At 39.5% G+C, this 24,304-nt stretch overlaps 2 protein-coding genes across 2 annotated transcripts in view; both read left to right on the forward strand.

The window, feature by feature from the left end:
• Positions 1-2,765: 2,765 nt before the first annotated feature.
• On the forward strand, positions 2,766-3,788 carry LOC131932892 (uncharacterized). Its single transcript, XM_059289795.1, has one exon. The coding sequence runs from the start codon at positions 2,766-2,768 to the stop codon at positions 3,786-3,788; it is 1,023 nt and encodes a 340-aa protein (XP_059145778.1).
• Positions 3,789-3,875: 87 nt separating this feature from the next.
• The window catches only part of LOC131932891 (protein unc-13 homolog D-like), a gene marked incomplete at its 3' end in the record, with an annotated part of 47,999 nt that continues 27,570 nt past the window's right edge, over positions 3,876-24,304 (forward strand). The window contains exons 1-2 of the mRNA XM_059289794.1: positions 3,876-3,945; positions 18,149-18,466. Of these exons, the coding sequence (XP_059145777.1) occupies positions 18,326-18,466 (141 nt within the window). The remainder of the gene's footprint in view (positions 3,946-18,148; positions 18,467-24,304) is intronic.

Below are 24,304 nucleotides of genomic sequence, written 5' to 3' on the forward strand. Positions count from 1 at the left end.
TTGTAATCCTAACCATAAGTTAAATCATCTTCAATTTTTTGTTTAAATTTTTACGTCATATACCTCAGCTAAATAAAGCTTCAATTTTTACTTCGGATACAATCAACTTTATCTTCAACATAAATATCAGTTATAATAGATTACATTTTTTTTTGCATTAGCAATTATCATCGTCACACGTACGCAGCAGTAAAAATTACCATCATTTTAGTATCAATATCAGTTATAATCGGCTTTAATGTAAGTACGAGCATCCTAACGACCAGCTTCTATTTCAGTGTTTCTTCCAGACTTTTTACCGGGGGGGGGGGGGGCACTTGAAATTTTCAGGGAGGGGGGGCGGACTAAAATTTCCGGGGGGCGGACACTGTATATATATTTTCTAGATAAATTCCATTTCGTTCGGGGGTGGGGGGATGTCGGTAGACTTTTTCGAATAGATGCCTGAAAGAAACACTCTTCTATTTGACTTCAGCTAAATTTATGACCAGCTTAGTCCGGGGTTTAAAATCTCATGCTATGTGGATTCTGTATGTCCATACATCATTATGGGCTGCCGCGGTTGACAAGTTATGTTCGACCATTCTTGTTGACATGGATAAAAAACGTGTATTTTATTTTATTTTATTTTTTTTATTTTTTTTTAATATTTTGCCATCCAAGCGACCGTAAAAAATAAATAGACAAAAAACTTAAGCTGGAAAATAATTCAGAAATATAATATTTTTAGAATCAATGCTGAAAAAAGTTGAAAATCCAGAGAACTTGAAAATATTTTTTTGAGTTTAAGGTTACATTTCTATTTTCATCAAGCTTTAAGTTATAACCTGAAGTTTCATTTTCGTAAGACAAAAATCAAACAGCCAGCTTTTTTTTAGAACCGTGGATCTATTTATTTTAATAACGTTGCACCACATTTAAAACATATTTTATACAAAATTACGAGATTTTTCGCGGTTGACTACATTGTCCATCAATCTTTTTTTGGTGATGGAAGAAATGGTTATTTTTACAAGCTTATATTTAACTCACTTTCTCTGTCATCAGTCTGTCGTCTGTCTTTCTGTCTAGATCGAAACGCCCTAGCGAAAATTCGGGCACTTCTAACTGACATATTCGGTTCATAGTTGGTACGTGGGTCAAGACATGAAGACAATGTAATATGACATTAAATTTGACTTAATTAGTTGCCTAATTATTATGTTGCTCCATGACTTTGATCGTTAGTAAAGTTAAAGTAAAGCTCCCTGTTCAGACCTAACAATCCATAGGACAAATGAAGTACAGATCATACGTTTCATGACTTCGGCATATGAAGGGATTGTGTGGTCAGCACTTTGCCGAGCCGCCTTTAGTTTCCACAACTTGAGCCAGGTACCCATCAGAGCTGGGTGGACTCAGGGATGTACTGCAAGTTCCACGTCCGAACCAAGATACCAACCTTGGACCTTCGGGCTAGCATCCGAATGTTCTACATTGACCACGACGTTAAATGAACGTGTGTATAACCATTGTAATAATCCTAACCCTGGCAACGATATTCGCATTCAAGCGTATAAAAAAGGGGCTGGGTTACTAAGACTTAGCTGATCGGGATTTGAACCCGTCTTTTCTTCACATACGTGTTCAATGTGTCTTTGTGTGTGTGTGTGTGTGTGTGTGTGTGTGTGTGTGTATATGTGTGTGTGTGTCTGTTGGTGTAATCTTGTGTGTATGTCTGTTGGTGTAAGTTTATGTGTATCTATGTGTGTGTGTGTGTCTGTTAGTGTAAGCTAGCGTGTTTGTATGTATTTGTGTGTGTTGGTGTAGGCATGTGCATGTATGTCTGTGAAAGATGTGTGATGCCGTGGAGTCGACCACCGCTATTGGGGCGGGGGGGGGGGGTGCCTTGAGTTTGATAAGACATATTCCTAGGTTAGCTGGTGCAGTCAAAATGATTATAGATGTATTCGATTTACATAATTTAACATAGTGTGAAAAAGAAATTGTGTTTGTGTTGTGTTGGAAGTGGATTACGTTTAAAATATGTATGCGATGTGTTTGTTGAATATGGGTTATGTTTAAAAAATATGTAATGTGTTGTGATTGTTGGACGTTGGTTATGTTTAGAATATGTGATCTGCGTGTCGTGTGCGTGCCGTATGTGACATGTAGCAAAGATCATATTTATTTGAGGAAAGCTGTATGCGATTTAGATTACATTTACATAGAGAGTATGCTTTATTTTAAATTCAGATCATCGATTTGATATAGAAAATATTTAAATGGAGTGTAGATCTATGTCTTATTTAAAATTTAGATCGTCAATTAGATATTCGAACCTATCTAAATAAAATATATAGACCTACCTAGCTTTGTGCATAGAATATGTTTAATAATATGTATGTTGTGTAGATCACATAGGCCTATATAAGTAGTGTATGCCTTAAGTTGAACATAGACCATATGAGTTTTGTAGACCACATAAATAAAAAAGTATACGCCTAATATTAAACATACACACTGTATGTTTTTGATGAACACGTATGTAATTTGTGTAGACCTATACATTACATTGGACAAAAATCATGTATTTTGTAGACCACATGTGTGAGAAGTATAAGCCTTATTTTAAACATACACCATATGTGTTTTGTAGACCACATATATAAAAAGTGTAGGTCTTATTTCAAACATACACCATATGTGTTGTAGACCACATATATGTAAACTTTAGACCGTATGTTGTACATAATATACCCTGTGATTTCTAGCCCATACACTACATGTTTGGTACAAAACCCCCGGTGCCCTATGTCACAAGGCTATCGACAGAGAGATGGAACCAAGGATACTCTGTGAAAACCAATGGCCGACACTGCGAGAGATGGAACCAAGGATACTCTGGGAAAACCAATGGCCGACACTGCGAGAGATGGAACCAAGGATACTCTGGGAAAACAAATGGCCGACACTGCGAGAGATGGAACCAAGGATACTCTGGGAAAACCAATGGCCGACACTGCGAGAGATGGAACCAAGGATACTCTGGGAAAACCAATGGCCGACACTGCGAGAGATGGAACCAAGGATACTCTGGGAAAACCAATGGCCGACACTGCGAGAGATGGAACCAAGGATACTCTGGGAAAACAAATGGCCGCCACTGCGAGAGATGGAACCAAGGATACTCTGGGAAAACAAATGGCCGCCACTGCGAGAGATGGAACCAAGGATACTCTGGGAAAACCAATGGCCGACACTGCGAGAGATGGAACCAAGGATACTCTGGGAAAACCAATGGCCGACACTGCGAGAGATGGTACCAAGGATACTCTGGGAAAACCAATGGCCGACACTGCGAGAGATGGAACCAAGGATACTCTGGGAAAACCAATGGCCGACACTGCGAGAGATGGAACCAAGGATACTCTGGGAAAACAAAGGGCCGACACTGCGAGAGATGGAACCAAGGATACTCTGGGAAAACAAATGGCCGACACTGCGAGAGATGGAACCAAGGATACTCTGGGAAAACCAATGGCCGACACTGCGAGAGATGGAACCAAGGATACTCTGGGAAAACAAATGGCCGACACTGCGAGAGATGGAACCAAGGATACTCTGGGAAAACAAATGGCCGCCACTGCGAGAGATGGAACCAAGGATACTCTGGGAAAACAAATGGCCGCCACTGCGAGAGATGGAACCAAGGATACTCTGGGAAAACAAATGGCCGCCACTGCGAGAGATGGAACCAAGGATACTCTGGGAAAACCAATGGCCGACACTGCTATCACAATGGCTAGCTCAGCCGCGCGCAGTCTCGCGGGCAGCCGATGTGGGGGTGGGGGAGGGGGGAGGGGGAAGAGAGAGAATTCAGACTAGATCTTCAAGACGTCCAGTTCGACTCACCTTCGAGTCTTGTGTGTGTGACGTGTGGTATTCACTGGTGATTTGTGTTCGGTGATTATATTATATACAAAAACAAACACAGTTGTGTTATATTTATATACTGTATTCTCTTCATGAGTGAGTACTCCCATGACGAGGATGAGCGTTCGTAGCCTCTATTTGTCACGGGGTGGGCGTGGTTATTCACGTGCATGTTGATAGGGACTTCGTGCCGCTGTGTATCCTTGCCTTATGTTTAGAACGGGGCCGCCGCTTTCCGCCCCCCTAGTTAATATTTCATCTCTTCCCATCCATAATTAAAACACGACTCAAAATTCGCGTGTTCCAATCAATACCGCTGGCGTTCTGACATTTCATGGATATTCAAATTTTAAAAGGAATATTGATTTTTATGGAATATAAACAACGAAGTGATTTGAAAATTGAGCTGTTGTTGATTTTTTTTTTAAAAGTGTCTTGTTAGTGAACACAATTCTCTTTTTTAAATTGTTTATTGCAAAGGTTTCGATTTCAAATATTGTGGTGTGTTTTTTAATTGGGAAGTAATAGCGGTCAGGTTTCGCAAATATTTTACAAATGTCCAGAGTTAAAAAGCCACTTTGCCTACTAGCATAATAAAAAAGCCACTTTGCCTACTAGCATAATAAAAAAGCCACTTTGCCTACCATGGTAGCTTTGAAAAAAAAGCCAGTGTCTACTGTTTTAACGAAAACAACACACAAATCGGCGAGTGATTTAGGTGCTATTTCATTGTTTATTACGGCTATTTTGTTTTTTATTAGGTGCTGGTCGATTGCTTATGACGGCTGGTTTTTATTAGGAGCTAGTGGGGTGCTCTTAGGTGCTAGTCGATTATTTATCACGGTGGGTATTTATTAGGGGCTAGTCCAATGTTTATAACGGCGGGTGCTGTTAAGTGCTAGTTGATTGTTTATCATATCTGGTGCTCTAAGGTGCTAGTCCAATGTTTATAACGGCGGGTGCTGTAAGGTGCTAGTCCAATGTTTATCATATCTGGTGCTGTAAGGTGCTAGTCCAATGTTTATCATAGAGGTTGCTATAAGGTGCTAGTCCAATGTTTATCATATCTGGTGCTCTAAGGTGCTAGTCCAATGTTTATCATATCTGGTGCTCTAAGGTGCTGGCCCAGTGTTTATCATACCGCGTGCTGTGAGGTGCTAGTCCAATGTTTATCACGGCGGGTGCCATTGCTCACTATTGAGAGTTCACACCATTCAGCATCGGTTGTTTACATTCCCGTGAGTTTGGATACGTATCGATTAGCTAGAACCACGTACTCGAATCTCTGGTACAGCCGATTCCGATACATCTTACTCCTCAGTTAGGTTTAGGATTAGACATGCGGATATTTTATTAAGATTAGGGTTAGTGTCAGGTATAATGCTAATTATCTTAAACTGTGGTAACAACCTAACGATGTGCATGTTTATTCAATCAATTGGAATTGAACGCATTTATTTTGAGACGAGAAGGCGGGGGGGGGGTGGAGTGTTTATACTGTTAATTTCTGGTGTGTGTATAATATAGATTTTGTGGTATTTAGATAATGGGAGGGCAATTATCCTACATACCCCACTCTTGGGCTAGACTCTTTGCTTTCAAACCCGCCGTACCTCCCCCCCACCAACTACCCCCACCCCCTTTCAAGCCCATGCAACACCCCTATTGTACGTATAAAAAATCTCCCCGTCTAGGCGTGTCGTCTTGTGTTCAATATAGCAAACAGAGTGCACCACGTAATTACATAGATACATTGCCTGCTTGACATTCAAATTGACTGAGTGCAAAAAATTTTTGTTTTCACAAAACCTGGCAAAGTATGACGTAATGAGGATGATTGAAGCAATCTATTTGTTTACGCTAATGTTGTTTTTCTCAATCAGCCTGTCTTACCCAATTAAAGAACGAAATGTATTTTATTGGGGAAAAAAATGTTATATATATATATTCTTTAAAGAATATATTAAAGAACACAATGCATTTTTGGGATATATATATATATATATATATATATATATATATATATATATATATATATATATATATATATATATATTCTTTAAAATAACTCAGACACAATGCTACAGTTAAATGTAATATCGAGATTTTTTTCGTAGGAATTCTATTAGGGTTAAGGTAAGGGTTGCAGATATTTATAGTTAGGATTAGTGTAGAACGGAGGTTAGTATTAGTGTTTGGATAAGGTTTGGAGTAGTTATTCAAGGGGAAAAACATAGCCTCGAATATAGGACCTGCCAACGCTTTAGTAAATAGCCAACAGTTCTTACTAGTACCTGGCCAACTTCAAACGTCGAACACAGAAGTTTGTTTCTCTTTGATGTTCGCCAACAATACCAACATATTCATACATATTGGGTCGTGTATGAGTCTTGCAAACATCAATACAAAGTTGTAGATAGGGAGATAGAGGGGGGGGGGGTGGAGGAAGATGCTTAAAGGATGAAATAAAAAACCATGTTTTGATTAAATATTCAAACAACCACTTGCAAATGAAACAAACCTTGACAAATGAGACGCCCTAAGCCTAAGACATTTCTCCTCATTTCTTTTTAGTTTATTTATTTCCACCAAGCCATGCATGTAGTATCGTTCCATTGCCCGTCCTTCGCTTCCAGCATCCCCCCCCCCCCCCACCTTACACACGGGGAGCCCCGGGGTGGGGTGGGAAAAGGGGAGGGGCTTTTGTTTGCAAGCGGCTCCATTGTGTTGCTCATCATTTATAGAGCAGCACATTGTAGCACACCTATTGATTGATGGATTGGCCGTGGGGGGCGGGGGGAGGGGTGTGTGTGCTGATGGCAGGTGTGCTGTGGTTGATAGGTCTGGAGCTGTTGGTTGTTTGTAGTTCTTAGGTCTATAGGTCATCTGTAAATCTTAGGTATATGTAGGTCATCTGCAATCCTTAGGTTCGCATCTATAGGTCATCTGTAATCTTAGGTATTTATCTTTAGGTAATCTGCAATCCTTAGGTCCGCATCTCTGTAGGTCATCTGCAATCCTTAGGACTGTATTTGTAGGTTACATGTACTCATTAGGTCCGCATCTCTGTAGGTCATCTGCAAAGTCTGTATTTGTTGGTCATCTTCAATTCTTAGGTCTGTATCTTTAGGTCATCTGCAATCATTAGGTCTTCTCAAGTAATTAAATATTTATGTCTGTAGGTGATATGCAATCCCTAGGTCTGTATTTGTAGGTCTTCTGCAATCCTTTGGTCTGTATCTATGTAGGTCTATATTTGTGTAGTTATTTATCTCAGCAGATCAATATATGCTCTGTTGGTCTCTAGTTAGGTTTTATCTATGTAGGGTTGTATATCTGTAGGTCTGTATCTCTATAGGTCTGTATCTCTGTAGGTCTGTATCTCTATAGGTCTGTATCTCTATAGGTCTGTATCTCTGTAGGTCTGTATCTCTGTAGGTCTGTATCTCTGTAGGTCTGTATCTCTCTAGGTCTGTATCTCTCTAGGTCTGTATCTCTCTAGGTCTGTACCTTTGTAGGTCTTTAGTTAGGTCCGTATCTTTATAGTTTTGACTCTCTATAGGTGTGTATCTCTATAGGTCTACGATAGGTCTGTAGTTAGGTCTATAGTTAGGTCTGTATCTTGATAGGTCTGTATATCTCTAGGCCTGTATCTTTCTAGGTTTTTATTTAGGTCCGTATATCTATAGTTCTGTATCTCTATAGGTTTGGCATCTCTATAGGTCTATATCTCGGTAGGTCTGTATCTCTGTAGGTCTGTGTCTCTGTAGGTCTGTGTCTCTGTAGGTCTGTGTCTCGGTAGGTCTGTAGTTAGGTCTTGTAGTTAGGTCTGTATCTCTGTAGGTCTGTGTCTCTTTAGGTCTGTAGTTAGGTCTTGTAGTTAGGTCTGTATCTTGGTGGGTCTGTTTCTCTGTAGGTCTGTGTCTCTGTAGGTCTGTAGTTAGGTCTTGTAGTTAGGTCTGTATCTCTGTAGGTCTGTGTCTCTTTAGGTCTGTAGTTAGGTCTTGTAGTTAGGTCTGTATCTTGGTAGGTCTGTTTCTCTGTAGGGCTGTGTCTCTGGAGGTCTGTAGTTAGGTCTTGTGATTAGGTCTTGTATATCTGTAGATCTGTAGACCACGGTATCCGTTTAAAACTCTGTTTACACTGTGCTTTGTGTTGTTAGCACAGCAGTCCTTATCCAAGCATCAATATTTGATAAGCAAACAATTTTGTAATTTGCATGGCCCGTTCATTAACTGATAAGTTTTTTTTATATGGCAGGGTTTAAATTATGACACCAATAAAAAATGTCCTCATGACGTCAATAAAACCATCATCATGACGTCAATAAAACCATCATCATGACGTCAATAAAACCATCATCATGACGTCAATAAAACCATCATCATGACGTCAGTAAAAACACTTTCAAGTCAACAAACATGTTAAGCATATTCATGAACGATACTTTAAAATCGATTTTCCTAGCTAAAAGCAACCCTTAACTTTTCTCAATGGAAACGCCTTTCGGTGTAGTCGATTCTAAGATGAAAGCGGGATCGATACTTGGGTGAATAAAAAAAAAGTCGAATTATTTCCAGCACGAAACAAAACTAACGCATTCATAATTTATTGACAGCATACAAAAACGTTCGACTTTTCCCTCTTTTTTTGTATATGTCACGTCCCATTTGGCTCTTTCACAAGTCGTTTTTTTATTCACTATTCCAAACCTGGGCAGCATCACTAATTATGTCAGAATTTTTTCTTTCTTTTTTTTTTCTTTAGCTGTCAGTTAAAATTAAGCGCAATCATTTTTAAGCTTGCCTTGCTGTATAAAGTCAACGTCGAAATAATTACTGCGCTTGATTTTATAAGATTTTTGTTTTATTACCAAAATGTCGAGAAGAAATATTAATACTTGTCAATATTTTTTTTAAAAAACCTTTTTTTCTCGTTTGATTGCCACACTGGCAAATTAGATGTCAAATTAGAGTTTTTGGCATTGTTACCAAATAATCTTACAATTAGTTATATCTAAATTGAGACTACTTTTAACTGGTTAGACACAATGGGAATTCATCTAATTAACTCGACTGAATGTATATTTTACATCATCTTTTTGAATGTTTATCTGCATTAGTTCGAGATAATTGTCTTTCATCTAAAAAAAAAGTTAACTGGCCCATCAAAATTGATCTGGCTCACCAGAAGAACATCTAACTTGGTGTATGCACTTAAGCTAACGTGAGTTAATGTAGTCGTTATGTCTACAACAATAAAATAATTTCCTTAGATTAACCTGAATTACTTGCTCGTATATTACTATGAGAAATAAAGAAGGGGGCTGTGGCGCTGAATTTATGTAGTATCTAATCACCCATTATATTTATATTGCTTTTTTTTTTCTTTTTTTTTTCTTCTTGATTGTGTGTGTGTGTGTAAGGCGGTGGTGTGGGGACGGGGGGGGGGGTGGTTTTGGCTTCTCAAAGTTAGCTATTTGAAAGGCGAATGTTAACTCGGTCTGCTTGTCCTCGACTCCATATATCCGTGTATCGGAACTATTTCCTATTCATACGCGTCTGGGCGCCCAAAAGATTTCATGTCCAAATGTCTGCTTTTTTAAATTTATCCGCTTATCTAAGCATCCGCTTATACAAACATCCGCTTATCCGCTTAGCCATTCATCCAACCATCCGCTTTTCCAAATATCTGCTTATCCAAATATCTGCTGATCCAATTATCTGCTGATCCAAATATCCGCTTTTCCAAATATCCGCTTATCCAAATATCCGCTTATCTAAATATTGGCTTATCTAAATATCTGCTTATCTAAATATCGTCTTATCCAAATATCCGCTTATCCAATTATCTGCTAATCCAAGTATCCGCTTATCCAAATATCGGCTTATCCAAATGTCTGCTTATCCAAATTTCCACTTATCCAAATATCGGCTTAACCAAATTTCTACTTATCCAAATATCCGCTTATCCAAATATCTGTGAATCCAAATATTCGCTTATCTAAGAATACGCTTGTGCTTTTTCCGCGTGTCCAAAAGACCAACATTTTATTGAAGTTTCCGCATGTCAAAATCGCCGCTAGTCAAATCGTCCGCTTCTTCAAATGTCCCCTTATTCAAAGGTTTATAGCACAACTGTCACAGTACCCAAATCTCCGGTTAACTAAGTATTCGCCTTTCAAAATGTCCGATGATCCGTATGCCCTTTGGTCGGTCAAAATTTTTCGCTAAATTAAATATCCGTCTATCCAGGACTTTAGTAATAAAATGTTAATCGTACTGGGTCTCAAGTCCAGTAACTCTCTAAAATAACACCCATCGTCCTTATCAAGGCCAGTAACTATCTTAAATAACATCCATCGTCTTTCTCAAGGCCAGCAACTCTTTAAAATAACATCCATCGTCCTTATCAAGGCCAGTAACTCTAAAACAACATCCATCGTCCTTATCAAGGCCAGTAACTCTCTAAAATAACACCCATCGTTTTCTCAAGGCCAGCAACTCTCTAAAATAACAACCACCTTCTTTCACAAGGCCAGCAACTCTTTAAAATAACATCCATCGTCCTTATCAAGCCCAGTAACTCTAAAACAACATCCATCGTCCTTATCAAGGCCAGTAACTCTCTAAAATAACACCCATCGTTTTCTCAAGGCCAGCAACTCTCTAAAATAACAACCACCTTCTTTCGCAAGGCCAGCAACTCTTTATAATAACATCCATCGTCCTTATCAAGGCTAGTAACTCTCTAAAATAACATCCATCGTCTCTTCCAAGGCCAGCAACTTCCTTAAAACATCCATCGCCTTTCTCAAGTCCAGCAACCCCAGCCTCACCTGATCCAGCAGTTTAAAATTTCTCCAATCGATAATTTGAAGCCAACTGCGTTAAGCCAGTTTTAACGCGCCCTTAGACACGTCTATTTTTAGCCCCAAGGGAATCAATCGCCTCCATGTTTGGTGGCCTCCCTTTGGTGTTGCGAGACGTCGAATTTCCCCCCCTGTAATTTCTTGTTTAGATCGTGAGGCGCGGGTTTAAAAAAAAAAATTCAGGAAATCACAACACTGTTCGATGCTCAGGTTAACTCAGTAAAACTTTGATTTATCTCCTTGGGAATCTAACACGATGATAATAACCTAATTCGATAATATATAGCTTTTTTTTTTAGTCCCTCGGATTAGCGTTCTTGTCCACATTGGTAAAAGTTTTTTTGATGATGTTGTCCTTGTAATATGTTTGTTGCTGTGACGGGTCTAAGTGATTACCCCTTGCTCAATTATCCCCACCCTCTTACGGTCATTACCCCTAGCCATTTACCCTCGGATTAATTACACCCCCGTTGTCAACTACCCCCCTATGGTCATTACCCCTCCGCCATTAAGCCACAAATTAATTAATGAACCCCCTCCCCCCGTTGTCAACTACCCCCCTACGGTCAATACCCGCCGCCATTAACCCTCGGATTAATTACAACCCCCCCCCCCCTGGTTGTCAACTAACCACCCCCACCCTCTACGGTCATTACCCCCCCCCCAGTAATTAGTCACCGAATAACCCCCCCCCCCCACCTCCGCTGTCATTTACCCCCTTGTCAATCACCTCCCCGTCATTAGCCCACTTCCCTTGAAAAAACTCATATAATACACGATACCTGTAACGTGAGAACCCGGTATTTTACAAAATGACGTGGTATGTCGTAGAATGACTGTCAGGGGTTTGACTGAGTACAGAATAAAGCCGCGTTTCCTACTTTCCCTTGGCATTCTATGGAATGCGAATCGTGGAGACCGACAAAGTGCGGGGGGAGCTTAATTCCATCGAGAATATTTACAAAGCTATTCCTCAATCGAACCGTGTTGCTTTTCTTTTCCCTAATCTAAGCCTATCCGTATCTTTAGCCCTAATCCTAACCCTTACCTTATCCCTAAACCTAACATCAGCAGTAAAGCTAACCCGCAACCTTAATCTGAACCAAACCCACATCCACATCCACATACACATCCATATCCACATTTACATCCACATTTACATTTACATCCACATCCACACCCACACTCACACCCACACCCACATTCATATACATACACATATCATTATCCTTATCTTTATTTTTATCCTTATTCATTTCTTTCTCCCTACCCTTTATCATTATCGGTATCCCCAACTAGCCATTAATCTGTCTAGATTTGTATTTCTGTCTTTCATTGGCGGGAGATGGTGTTGGGTTATTGACAAGGGGATAATGTACAGGGGGGGGGGATGTACTGGGGTTATTAATATGGGGGATAAAACGCGGGTGAGGGGGGGTGCATCACCAGGGAGGGGTAATTAACAGGGGGTAATGTTCTTCTCCCATCTATGACGCAATCCTATTCCAATTTTTAATTCGCCGCCTCCCTGTGGTAAAAACTGAAATATTCATTAAATCCTCGAGAGGGATAAAAAAAATATCCCACAATAAATGACGTTTCTATTCTTTGTCATATTGTACGATAAAAACAAAAAAAGAAAATTGGATCGGTTATTCTCTTTTTTTTTAGCTTTATAGGGCTTCCGCTAGCGTAGACAAAATATTTCCACTTCCTATAGCAAGGATCACAAAATCGGGTAACGACAGATCACTAAAGTAGTAAAGAGCATTGAAGTGAGTAGCAGCAAAGATCACTAAATCTTGTAGGTTTAAAGATCACTAAATCTTGTGGCTGCAAAGATCACTAAATCTTGTGGCTGCAAAGATCACTCAATCCTATGCCAGTGAAGATCACTAAATCTTGTGGCTGTAAACATAACTAAATCTTGTTGCTGTAAAGATCAATAAATCTTGTGGCTGCAAAGATCACTTAATCTTGTGGCTGCAAAGATCACTAAATCTTGTGGCTGTAAACATAACTAAATCTGGTGGCTGTAAAGATCACTAAATCTTGTGGCTGCAAAGATCCCTAAATCTTGTGGCTGCAAAGAGCACTAAATTTTGTGGCTGTAAAGATCCCTAAATCTTGTGGCTGCAAAGATCACTAAATTTGTGGCTGCAAAGATCACTAAATCTTGTGGCTGTAAAGATCACTATATCTTGTGGCTGTAAAGATCACTAAATCTTGTGGCTGTAAAGATCACTAAATCTTGAGGTTTCAAAAATCACTGAATCTTGTGGCTGTAAAGATCACTAAATCTTGTGGCTGCAAAGATCACTAAATTTTGTTGCTGTAAAGATCACTAAATCTTGTGGCTGTAAAGATCACTAAATCTTGTGGCTGTAAAGATCCCTAAATCGTGTGGCTGCAAAGATCACTAAATTTTGTGGCTTTAAAGATCCCTAAATCTTGTGGCTGCAAAGATCACTAAATCTTGTGGATGTAAAGATCACTAAATCTTGTGGCTGTAAAGATCACTAAATCTTGTGGCTGTAAAGATCACTAAATCTTGTGGCTGTAAAGATCACTAAATTTTGCGGCTGTAAAGATCCCTAAATCTTGTGGCTGCAAAGATCACTAAATCTTGTTGCTGTAAAGATCACTAAATCTTGTGGCTGTAAAGATCACTAAATCTTGTGGCTGTAAAGATCACTAAATCTTGTGGTTTCAAAAATCACTGAATCTTGTGGCTGTAAAGATCACTAAATCTTGTGGCTGCAAAGATCACTAAATCTTGTGGCTGTAAAGATCACTAAATCTTGTGGCTGTAAAGATCACTAAATTTTGTGGCTGTAAAGATCCCTAAATCTTGTGGCTGCAAAGATCACTAAATCTTGTGGCTGTAAAGATCACTAAATCTTGTGGCTGTAAAGATCACTAAATCTTGTGGCTGTAAAGATCACTAAATCTTGTGGTTTCAAAAATCACTGAATCTTGTGGCTGTAAAGATCACTAAATCTTGTGGCTGCAAAGATCACTAAATTTTGTTGCTGTAAAGAGCACTAAATCTTGTGGCTGTAAAGATCACTAAATCTCGTGGCTGCAAAGATCACTAAATCTTGTGGCTGCAAAGATCACTAAATCTCGTGGCTGTAAAGATCACTAAATCTTGTGGCTGTAAAGATCACTAAATCTTGTGGCTGCAAAGATCACTAAATCTTGTGGCTGTAAAGATCACTAAATCATGTGGCTGTAAAGATCACTAAATTTTGTGGCTGTAAAGATCACTAAATCTTGTTGCTGCAAAGATCACTAAATCTTGTGGCTGCAAAGATCGCCAAATCTTGTGGCTGCAAAGATCACTAAATCTTCTCAAAGCAAATCTCACTAACTCGCGTTGTAACGACGGGTAACAAAATCGAATCCCACAAGGTTCATTAACTCCAGCCAAATGTTCTCCAACAAGGTTCACTAACTCTGCAAGATTTATTTTTCTCTTAATTCCTACCAGAGTCCTCTTCTACAATACCCATCAAAAACAAACTTCAACTGCGCCTGATTAAATTTGATGCAGGCGACACAGATGACCTGCCGTGGAGCGGTCTGTGATCTTCTAATGTCACTCTCGCTTTGATCTTATCTGCTGGTTAGCTCGATATCCTCGAGCCGGTTGTGTTTGCCGGAAATATTGTTTTAACTTAGCGTGTATTCAAACTCATATCATAGGTCATTGCGCATGCGTGTAGTTATTTGGGCGTGTTAGGATGTTGATAGGGAAAAAATACCACAATACCAATATTAAGGTCAAAAGTGTACTAATTACCTAATTAGACCCTGTATGATAAGTCGCTAATTATATAATAACTAGCATCTAGGGAAAGCTTACTATTACTGTATACTATAGAATCAATCACACACAGCGTTTAAACACGCCTCTACCTAATTGTTCACCAACTACTTACGTAAGCCGATTACTTCAAAAGACGATTTCATTTATTATTAACACGTGCTCTGTGCACTTGACTCACTGACGTCACGTCAGAGGGCCCCAGCCTCCCACCTACTTGACCCCCTCCCCCACCTCCTCAACATGGTCGAAATTATTTATTTAACAACCTTAAGCGACTGCTTATCTGACCACACTACCCTTCCCCTCCCAACCCACCCCACAACTTTCTCCGAAATTATTTAACAACCTTCAGTGACTACTAATTTAGCCTCAGCTAACCGTGCCCCCCCCCCCCCCCGACCCCCCCCCCCCCCCCCGACCCCCCACTTCCCCCAACTTTCTCCGAAAATAATTTAACAATTTTTCTGGACTTCTAATCTGACCACTCTCCCTCCCCCTAATATCCCCCCCCCCCCCCAACTTTCTCCGAAAATAATTTAACAATTTTCCTGGACCACTAATCTGGCCACTACCGTCTTGACTTCTGGGTCGACCACTATCGCTCACGTCCTCGCCTTAATTGCCGCCCGTTGTGGCTGCTAATCTAATTAACATGAACTCTACCACGGCGTGAGAGGGAAAAGGGGCTTAAGTTACCCTGGCTACTAATTTAACAACTAGAATTGTGACCATAGGCGCCTACGGGAACTGTTGTTGGAAGGTCAGCTTTACAGACTAGTTCCAAGATATATAGCACACACACACACACACACATATATATATATATATATATATATATATATATATATATATATATATATATATATATATATATATATATATATATGCGTATTTTTAGCCCCCGCTTCGTTCCCATGTTGATTCTTTTGGGTGTTTTGACCTTTGTAACTGTCGTCTATAGTAAAAATAAACTGCACTTACTGTAACGTAATTAGTTGCTAGTTCCAAAGTTAGGTGTGTACTGTGCTAGTTATTTTTTTTCAAAATTAGTTTTATGTACCATTGGTGAAGGGTGTTGTAAGATAATCAGTTGTAATTGATACCACCGTCCACCTTAATTGTGACCCCTATTAAAGCCTAAAAAAATTAGAGCTTGAAATGCTTTCTCTATTTTCGATGAGAACGCATTCGTTTTTTAATGCCGTAAAAGCCAAATTAAAGTGATGTCTCACTCGCCTCCAAAACCAATCACTAGAACTGTGGTCACATATAAACTGAGCAACACTACCAAAAAGGGGCGGGAATACCACCCCACCAGTACCCCCGGCTACTAAACTGGTCACTATAACTGTGACCGCATATTAACTGAGCAACGCTACAAATAAAGGGCTAACATTACCCCCGGCTACTAAACTGGTCACTATAACTGTGACCACAACTTAACTGAGCAACGCTATTTTTCAAAATGGGCTGACATTACCCCCGGCTACTAAACTAGTAACAATGTGACCAGATATTAACTAAGAAACGCTATAAAAAGGGGAAGGGCTGACAAAATGGCTGACATTACCCCTGACTACTGAACTAGTCACTATGTGACCACAGATTAACTGAGCAACGCTACAAAAAAAAAGGGGCTGGCATTACCCGCGGCTACTAAACTATTCACTATAACTGTGACCACAGATTATCTCTGCCACGCTACAAAATAAAATATAAAAAATGGGGCTGACATTACCCCCGGCTACTGAACTAGTCACTATGTGACCACAGATTAACTGAGCAACGCTCAGAGTTTCTTCCAGGCATATCTTCGGGGGGGCTAAGACCCCCCCCCCCCCGAAATTTTTTTACCCCCCCCCCCCCCCCGAACGAAATGAAATTTATATAATTTATATAGAAAATATATACTTTTAACAGTGTCCGCCCCCCCCCCCCCCCCCGAAGAAAGTTTACCGCCCCCCCCCCCCCCCGAAAATTTCAAGAGCACCCTCGGAGAAAAATGTCTGGAAGAAAGACTGGCAACGCTACAACAAAAAAGGGGACTGAAAATACCCCCGGCTGCTAAACTAGTTATTATAACATAACTGTGACCACATATGAACTGAGCAACGCTACCAAAAAAAAAGGGGAGGGGGGTGCTGACATTACCCGCGGCTACTAAACTAGTTACTATAACTGTGACCACAGATTATCTCTGCCACGCTACAAAAAAAAAATGGGGCTCGCGGTGCCCTGGCTACTAAACTAGTCACTATGTGACCACAGATTAACTGAGCAGCGCTACAACAAAAAAAGGGGCCCGCGGTGCCCTGGCTACTAAATTGGCCCACGTGCCAGAGTCCCAGAATACAACCCATGACAACAGAGGATTATAGAAAATTGTTTCTGGGGGGATCCGTTGTGGTGCGAGGAAATTGTGTCAGCAGGGACCCCGGTGACGGGGGGTGGGGGGATGCCAAGTTGGGGCGGGGTGGGGTGGATGCCAAGTTGGGGCGGGGGGAGGGGGTAGTCACTGAAAGCGGTTTTAGGTCTGTCACGTCACGATCGATGGAGCGAAATCTGAGCGAGTTCATTAGCATCGGGTTCCGTCTTAGTTCTCTTCAATAAATTAATAGGGCGGTGGTGGTGGTGGTGTGTGAGGTTTTTTTTTTTTAGCGTTAACTGAGGTGTTGTAGAACAGTTGTATTCGATCGCTGAGTGCTGCATTGTGGGTATAGGTGATGGCGTTTGAAGGTTGAAGGCGGCAGGTGACTTGTGATGAAAGGTGTATCAACAGTTAGCTAGTCCGTATCACCTAGGTGGCTTGCTATATTAGCTGATAGCTAGTTGTATAAAAAACGTGGCTTGTTATGATAGTGAAGTGACGGGTGGCTAATTGAAACAGCTGTGTTAAATTGCTAGTTGTGTGTAGTAGGACATGATGAAATGTGTATGAGTAGGTAGTTGATATTACATAATCTAAAACAACATACCTGACACCATGACACCTTACTTGAAAACCACCTTGAACACGTTATTTAACACCCTAATACTCTGCCCAACACCCGCTATATTGCCATGTAATACCACCATGAACACCTTATATAAGACCATATTTATCTCCTTCCTGACACCGTTTAACACCATTCCAACACCATGTGTAATAACACCACTAACACCCTTACACTCTACCAACACCAGTTTTATCGTCCCCTCTAATATCACCATTAACTCCTTATATACACCATATTTATCACTTTCTGAACACCATCACAAACGTTTAACACTATTCTAACACCATGCCTTACACCACCGCTAACACCCTCTATAAAGCCACCACTAACACCTGCACTATCATTCCCTAACACCACCATTAAAAACACCCATATAACACCGTATTTAGCACCCTTCCTAACCCTATCAAAAACACAATTTTTCAACACCATTTCTACCCCAACTACAAACACCCCTTAATACCACCACCAACACCCTCAGCAACACCATTATTAACACCACCATATAAGCCTATAGCATATTTCTCTGTAAAGAACCCACCTCGAACCCGCCCCGCCTCCAGCTATCAACAAGCTCTTGAAACTTTTCCCTATCGAACATCCATGGATCGAATCCGTATTGAGCCGTGGATCCTACCGGCCTCTCACCTCTAACACAAACTTGTCACGACAAGTCATGTAGTGTCAAGTCCAACCGCCAAGTGTCCGAAAATGCTGCAGATGATCAAATCGTATTGCCAAAAGTCCAATTCTCAACTCTCCAGAGTCCAAGAGTCCGATGGCAGCTTCTTCGAGAGTTACACGTCACTGGCCTGGAGACAGGAGAACAAGAGACTGCGGGCTGCCAGTGAGGTGAGTCTTATACTTGTTGTTTCTCTCGCTCGCTCTCTCTCTCTCTCTCTCTCTCTCTCTCTCTCTATATATATATATATATATATATATATATATATATATATATATATATATATATATATATATATATATATATATATATATATATATATATATATATATATATATATATATATATATATAGGCCTATATATATACATATATATATATATATATATATATATATATATATATATATATATATATATATATTCAGCTAATATTATATATATATATATATATATATATATATATATATATATATATATATATATGTGTGTGTGTGTGTGTGTATATGTATATGTATATATATATATATATATATATATATATATATATATATATATATATATATATATATATATATATATGTTATTATATATTTATATATATCTTTAGAATGTTGTTAACTCTGATGGGACGGCGTGACCTAGCGGTAGAGCTCTAGGCTGCTAACCCGAAAGTCTCGAGTTCGTATCCGGGTCCAAGTCAGTAGAACGTCCACCCAGTTCTAATGTTAGGGAAAGTAAAGGCGGCCAAAATGGATCGCTAGGCCTTAAAATGATTCTTTAGTTAAACCCTAGCGGAGACCTGAGGTCGGAACATCTTTGGTTTCTTTTTGTCTGTGTTTCTTCTAAATGTGTAATACAAACGGTAGCTGCAGATAACCAACACTACTTGTTTTATTTCTAATTTTAAATGTATAGAGACAGCTGTGCCAGACACATGGGGTCGAATCCAGTGTTTCTTTCAGGAACTCTCTGGGGGGGGGGGGAGAAGAGGGGAGGTCACCGCCATCGCACTGCCGAACGAAATGCATATTTTATATAGATAATATATTCTTTAAGCAGTGTCCCCCCCCCGAAAATTTGCCCCACTATGTAAATATCAAGTGCCCCCCACCCCCACCCCATAATTGCTTTCAGGCATCTCTTCTTCTACCGCTTCCTCCTCTCCCCCCCCCCACCCTCGCCAAAGAACAAAACAGAATTTATATACAAAATATATTTCAACCAGTGTCCTCCGCCCCACCCCCCTCCGGAAATTTAAGTCCGCCTCCCACTCCACCCCGAATGCTCCAAAGTCTCCCCCTTCCTCGAAAAAATGTCTGAAAGAACCTCCATTCGGAATGTTTTGTCTTGTTTTGTTTATTTTATCTTGTATCTTCTAAAATTTATGACGATGTCTAGTACTAACGGAGACCGGATGTTGAAATACTCTTTTGTTTAATTTTTACCTTTCTTTCTCTTACCCGTCTTCATTTTGTGAACATAGATAGGAAACATACAGTACAGTAAATCCTATTATGATAATAGATAAACACACCTGGATATACCCTGAACTTTTACACTGACAGAATAAACATAACGCTCAACTTAAGAGTCAAACAAAAAAAGTTCACAGGAAAACTAAGCACTCTTACCTACAAGAAAAATTCACATTGATAACTCAAAAAGTCGTTACACATAGACCTGAAACAAAACACAAACTCACGCAACGTAACGTTACAAGATAGGCCTATATCCAGACATGAGAATGTCATTAGATGACATGAAATGTCATCAATAACTAAATGTTATTTGTCATCCTCTTCTCATTCTCTAATACCAAGACGATTGTAGAATGTTATCTACCCCCCCCCCCCACCCACTCACACCCACACACACATTCCATCACAGCTCTGTTTTTGTCAGAGTAACAATCGACGGCTGGCCGCAGTAATCCATCACTTGTGTATTAATGCGCGTTACCTTCTTCTAGAACTTTCCTTTTTCCCAAAAAGAAACTCGACCAGGCATCGCGGCTCCATCTTCAAATATTAATTCGTTTTCGTCCTTCATGTTTTTTACACATTTTTATTTCACTGTTCTTCCCTCCCCTTTTCACCAATTATGTTTTTGCTTTGGGACAACTCACAACGGTTTTATTCTTTTCTTTTGAAGAATAAAAAACACAAATCTTAAAGTCAAATAAATTATAACGAAACAAAACAAAATTATCGATCCATAATTTCTTTCTGAAGAGAAAAGAAAGTCATTTTTTTTAAATAGTTAATTACGTTTCGCAATGTTTTTTAAAGGAAATGATTTTAATGTTAAAAGGTTTCAAATGTTCAAAAGGAAACGAATCAAAGTGAAGAAAATTACGACTAAGATATTTTTTTAAATTTTTTATTTTATTTTTGAAACATCTAAGTGAAGAACGTGTCGAGTTAAAAGTGATTATAATTTATAAAACCCGTTAAAGTGATTAATTACACTTATAATTTGAAAACCTCGATTATCTCAATATGATATTTCTCCACGGTAGGGCATGGCCTTATGGCAATTCTAACATAAAAGAACTCGATTATCCTTAAACTTGGATCAATACCTGCTCCGTCCCTGCGGGCGATACCGTACTCGATAGTTACAACAGGTCGATCCCGCCTTTACCCTCTAATTATTTCTCTATTTGCGGGGAGCGTGGAAAAGCTGTCAGTGTGTTATGTTTAGGAGGGGGGGGGTGTGGGAATTAGTGGCGTCAGGGCGTCGTTGGTGGCGTTATTATAGGCGTCATTTGGGGGTATCTGTCAGGGCGTCATTTGAAGCGTCATCCAAGGCGTCATTTGTGGCGTCGTTTGGTATCCAAGGAGTCAGTCATAGCGTCATTTGGAGCGTCATTTGAGGCATCAGTCAGAGCATCATTTCGGACATCAGTCCGGGAGTCATTAGTGGCGTCAGTAAGTACGTCGTTTGTGCTTCATTAGAAAGTCTTTGGATGCGTTAGTGTAGGCGTCACTGCGGACTCCATTGACGACGTGGCACTTCATTGATAGCTATGGCTACCACTTGACTGTTGATGACCCGTTTGTTGATGACCCGAATTTCGATGACCCATTTGTTAACGACCCGAGTTTTCCTGGTTTCGTTTAGGCTGTGGGGGTCGGCGTGGTCGAGTCGGTAAAGCTCATGGTTGCTAAACCGAAAAGTCTCGAGTTCGAACCCTCAATGGGCAGATGAGGCTCGTTAGCTGGGGACAGCTACTCTTCTAGGAGAGACAACTCCAAAATTAAACAACTGCTGCCTTGCAGTTTGTTCTTGGTAGGACAAAGGCTATGGAAGCAAATCCAAAAAGAAAAGCAGGCTGAAATCGGAGTCAATGGCCTCAATGGCGCATAACCAGTTGACACGTATCCTTAATTGTGATGGAGGCGTGAAAAAAGCTCATAGTTGATACATTCGAAAAAAAAAGTCTCGAGTTCAAACCCTCTGGCAGATAAGGCTCGATCCCTTCCAACACTAAAAATTAAGAACGAAGAAGAAGAAGTTTAGGCTGTTACTTTTGTCCCTGCTGTCCTATCCATTCCGCTAATTAAAAAAAATATATCGCCCACTCTGTCCAGCAAAAAATGTTGACCAGTGTTGTTCGGTGATGTCCATTCAATGACTCCGCATAGCAGTATTGATTAGCCGTCGTTACCAATGCCCCACATACTCCAAGTACAAACTAGTGTAGACAGCCACTCCATCTCCCCAGACACATAAGTCGACACCTTTCTACTAGATTAGAAAGCCAAAAACAAATAAAATACCCAAAATCGCCAAAAAAATAAAGTTTTTCGTTCCTTTTTTGTGCTCAATTTTTGTTAATACGCAACTCTATTTTAAATAAAACGGGAGTTATCTCCCCTAAGCTTTCTCGAATATTCTTAGATAACACTAATGGTGATGGCAACTCCAGTGCAATCAGTATATAGTCAATCTGTCTGTCGACAGTCTATCGTCATAGATCGAAACGGCGTGCGAAATTTCGGGCATGTCTAACAGATTCGTTTCGAAGTTGGCATGTGGGTCAAGACTTGCAGACAATGCAATCTGACGTCAAATTTGCCTTAATTAGGTGCCTAATTAGTTTTTTATAAGTTAATTAAAATTTCTGAAATTAGTAGGGAGTCTTGTGCTACTCTTTCCGCACTATTATACGTGCTTTATTATGTTCATTTGGTGAACAATAGTTTTTATTCACGCAACTCTATTGTATTAAAATTTTAGAGTATTGAAAAAAATTGCATTAAAAAACGTTTTAATAACAAGCTTTTATGTAATAATGCACTAAAAAGGAGAAAATGAATGATTTTACTATGAATATATAATAATACACTACTATTTCAAAATACTCTTAAGAAAAGCGTAGGTCTCTTCGTAAATATTAGTAAAGGTATCCAATAGATAAAATAGTCTATTAGTGCTTTGATCTTTTTATGTGAAATGTAGTTTTCGCGTAAATTTTCATCAAGATGAGGATGCAGAATAAAAATTTTAAGCTGTGGTTAGAGGGGGGATGTGCCCTTTTAAAATTTCCCGGGCCGCTTTGAAACAGCCAGTCCTTCTCTGCGTACACTTAATGACACACACGAACTTCCCTACAACTACTTACACTGGCTACAACTACTTACACTGAACTTCCTAATACCTAATTACACTAAACTCTCTTACACATAATTGGACCTTCACTGCAGAGACGTAGCGACTCATTCCGGCGCCCGGGGCGAACTATCAAATTAGCGCCATATGGGCTTAAAAAAAGCGCCCCTCCCCCCTTATTTTAATCACTATCCCTTGACAGTTGTTATTAAGATGTCACAAAATTGTAAACAGTTAAGTCAGTCAGGAAAGCGAAGTAGTTGTCTATTTTATTTAACTTTAGTTGTGTATCATTCAATAGTGTGTAATGTGTATCATTCAATAATGTGTAATGTGTATCATTCAATAATGTATGATGTGTATCATTCAATAATACAGCTCAGATTTAGTTTATTAATTATTATTTTTACCCCGTTTGGCGACCCCTTAGGGTCGGCGCCCCGGGCAGTCGCCCCACCCGTGCTCCCTTAGCTACGCCTCTTCTACACTGAACTCTGCATGTTATACACAGTACCCACGATATCTATAGATATATAATTCTCTTCATGGAGGGACCATGCGGGACACCATGTAAACACGCCCTGACGCCCCTCTCTCGCTCTCTAGGCATATTGCTACCACCCCTACCCCCACCCTCACCAGTATGATGAGCTGTGATTCACGCCAAATGTTTACAATCGTAGAGCGGGGTCGAATTAGTGAATCGGGTCAGCTCATAAACTATTTTTTTTTAAAAATCATAAGTAAGCCCACATACTGAATTCGACTAAATGTTTTAAAATAGATCTTTTCCATAACTTTTGTTCTTAAAACTTACTGACTTAAAGTTCAAAAATAGATCTATTCCATTACTTGTTTTTTTCACATACTGATTTAATATTTTAAGATAAATCTATTCCATTACTTTTTTTTTCACTTACTGATTTAATATTTTAAAATAAATCTATTCCATTAATTTTTTTCACATACTGATTTGATATTTTAAATTAAATCTATTCCGTTACTTTTTTTTTCACTTACTGATTTAATATTTTAAAATAAATCTATTCCGTTACTTTTTTTGTGTAAACTGGATATGCCCCTAAGAGAGCTCCCTATTCCAAATTATAAAACAAACAAGTGAATAATTGATGAACAATTGATCCGGCTTTGTGCCGGGACCATTGCTGCGGTGATTCAGCATGACAATGCTATGCTTTATTTTACCCGCGGACAAATTTTCACACCGTGATCTATCAAGCATCCGGTCCTGATTTACTTGATCCATTATGTCATTAAACTTTTATTTTAGCAATTAGCCTTCTGTGAATCTATCGTTGTTTCAGACCACATCAGACGTCTAATTAATTAAAATTTCATTTAAATTGGACTAGTTTTTACTCGCAGGCTATGC

Source organism: Physella acuta, unplaced genomic scaffold (assembly GCF_028476545.2).
Source record: "Physella acuta isolate Inbredline_101_S28 unplaced genomic scaffold, ASM2847654v3 ptg002310l, whole genome shotgun sequence".
NCBI lineage: Eukaryota > Metazoa > Mollusca > Gastropoda > Physidae > Physella > Physella acuta.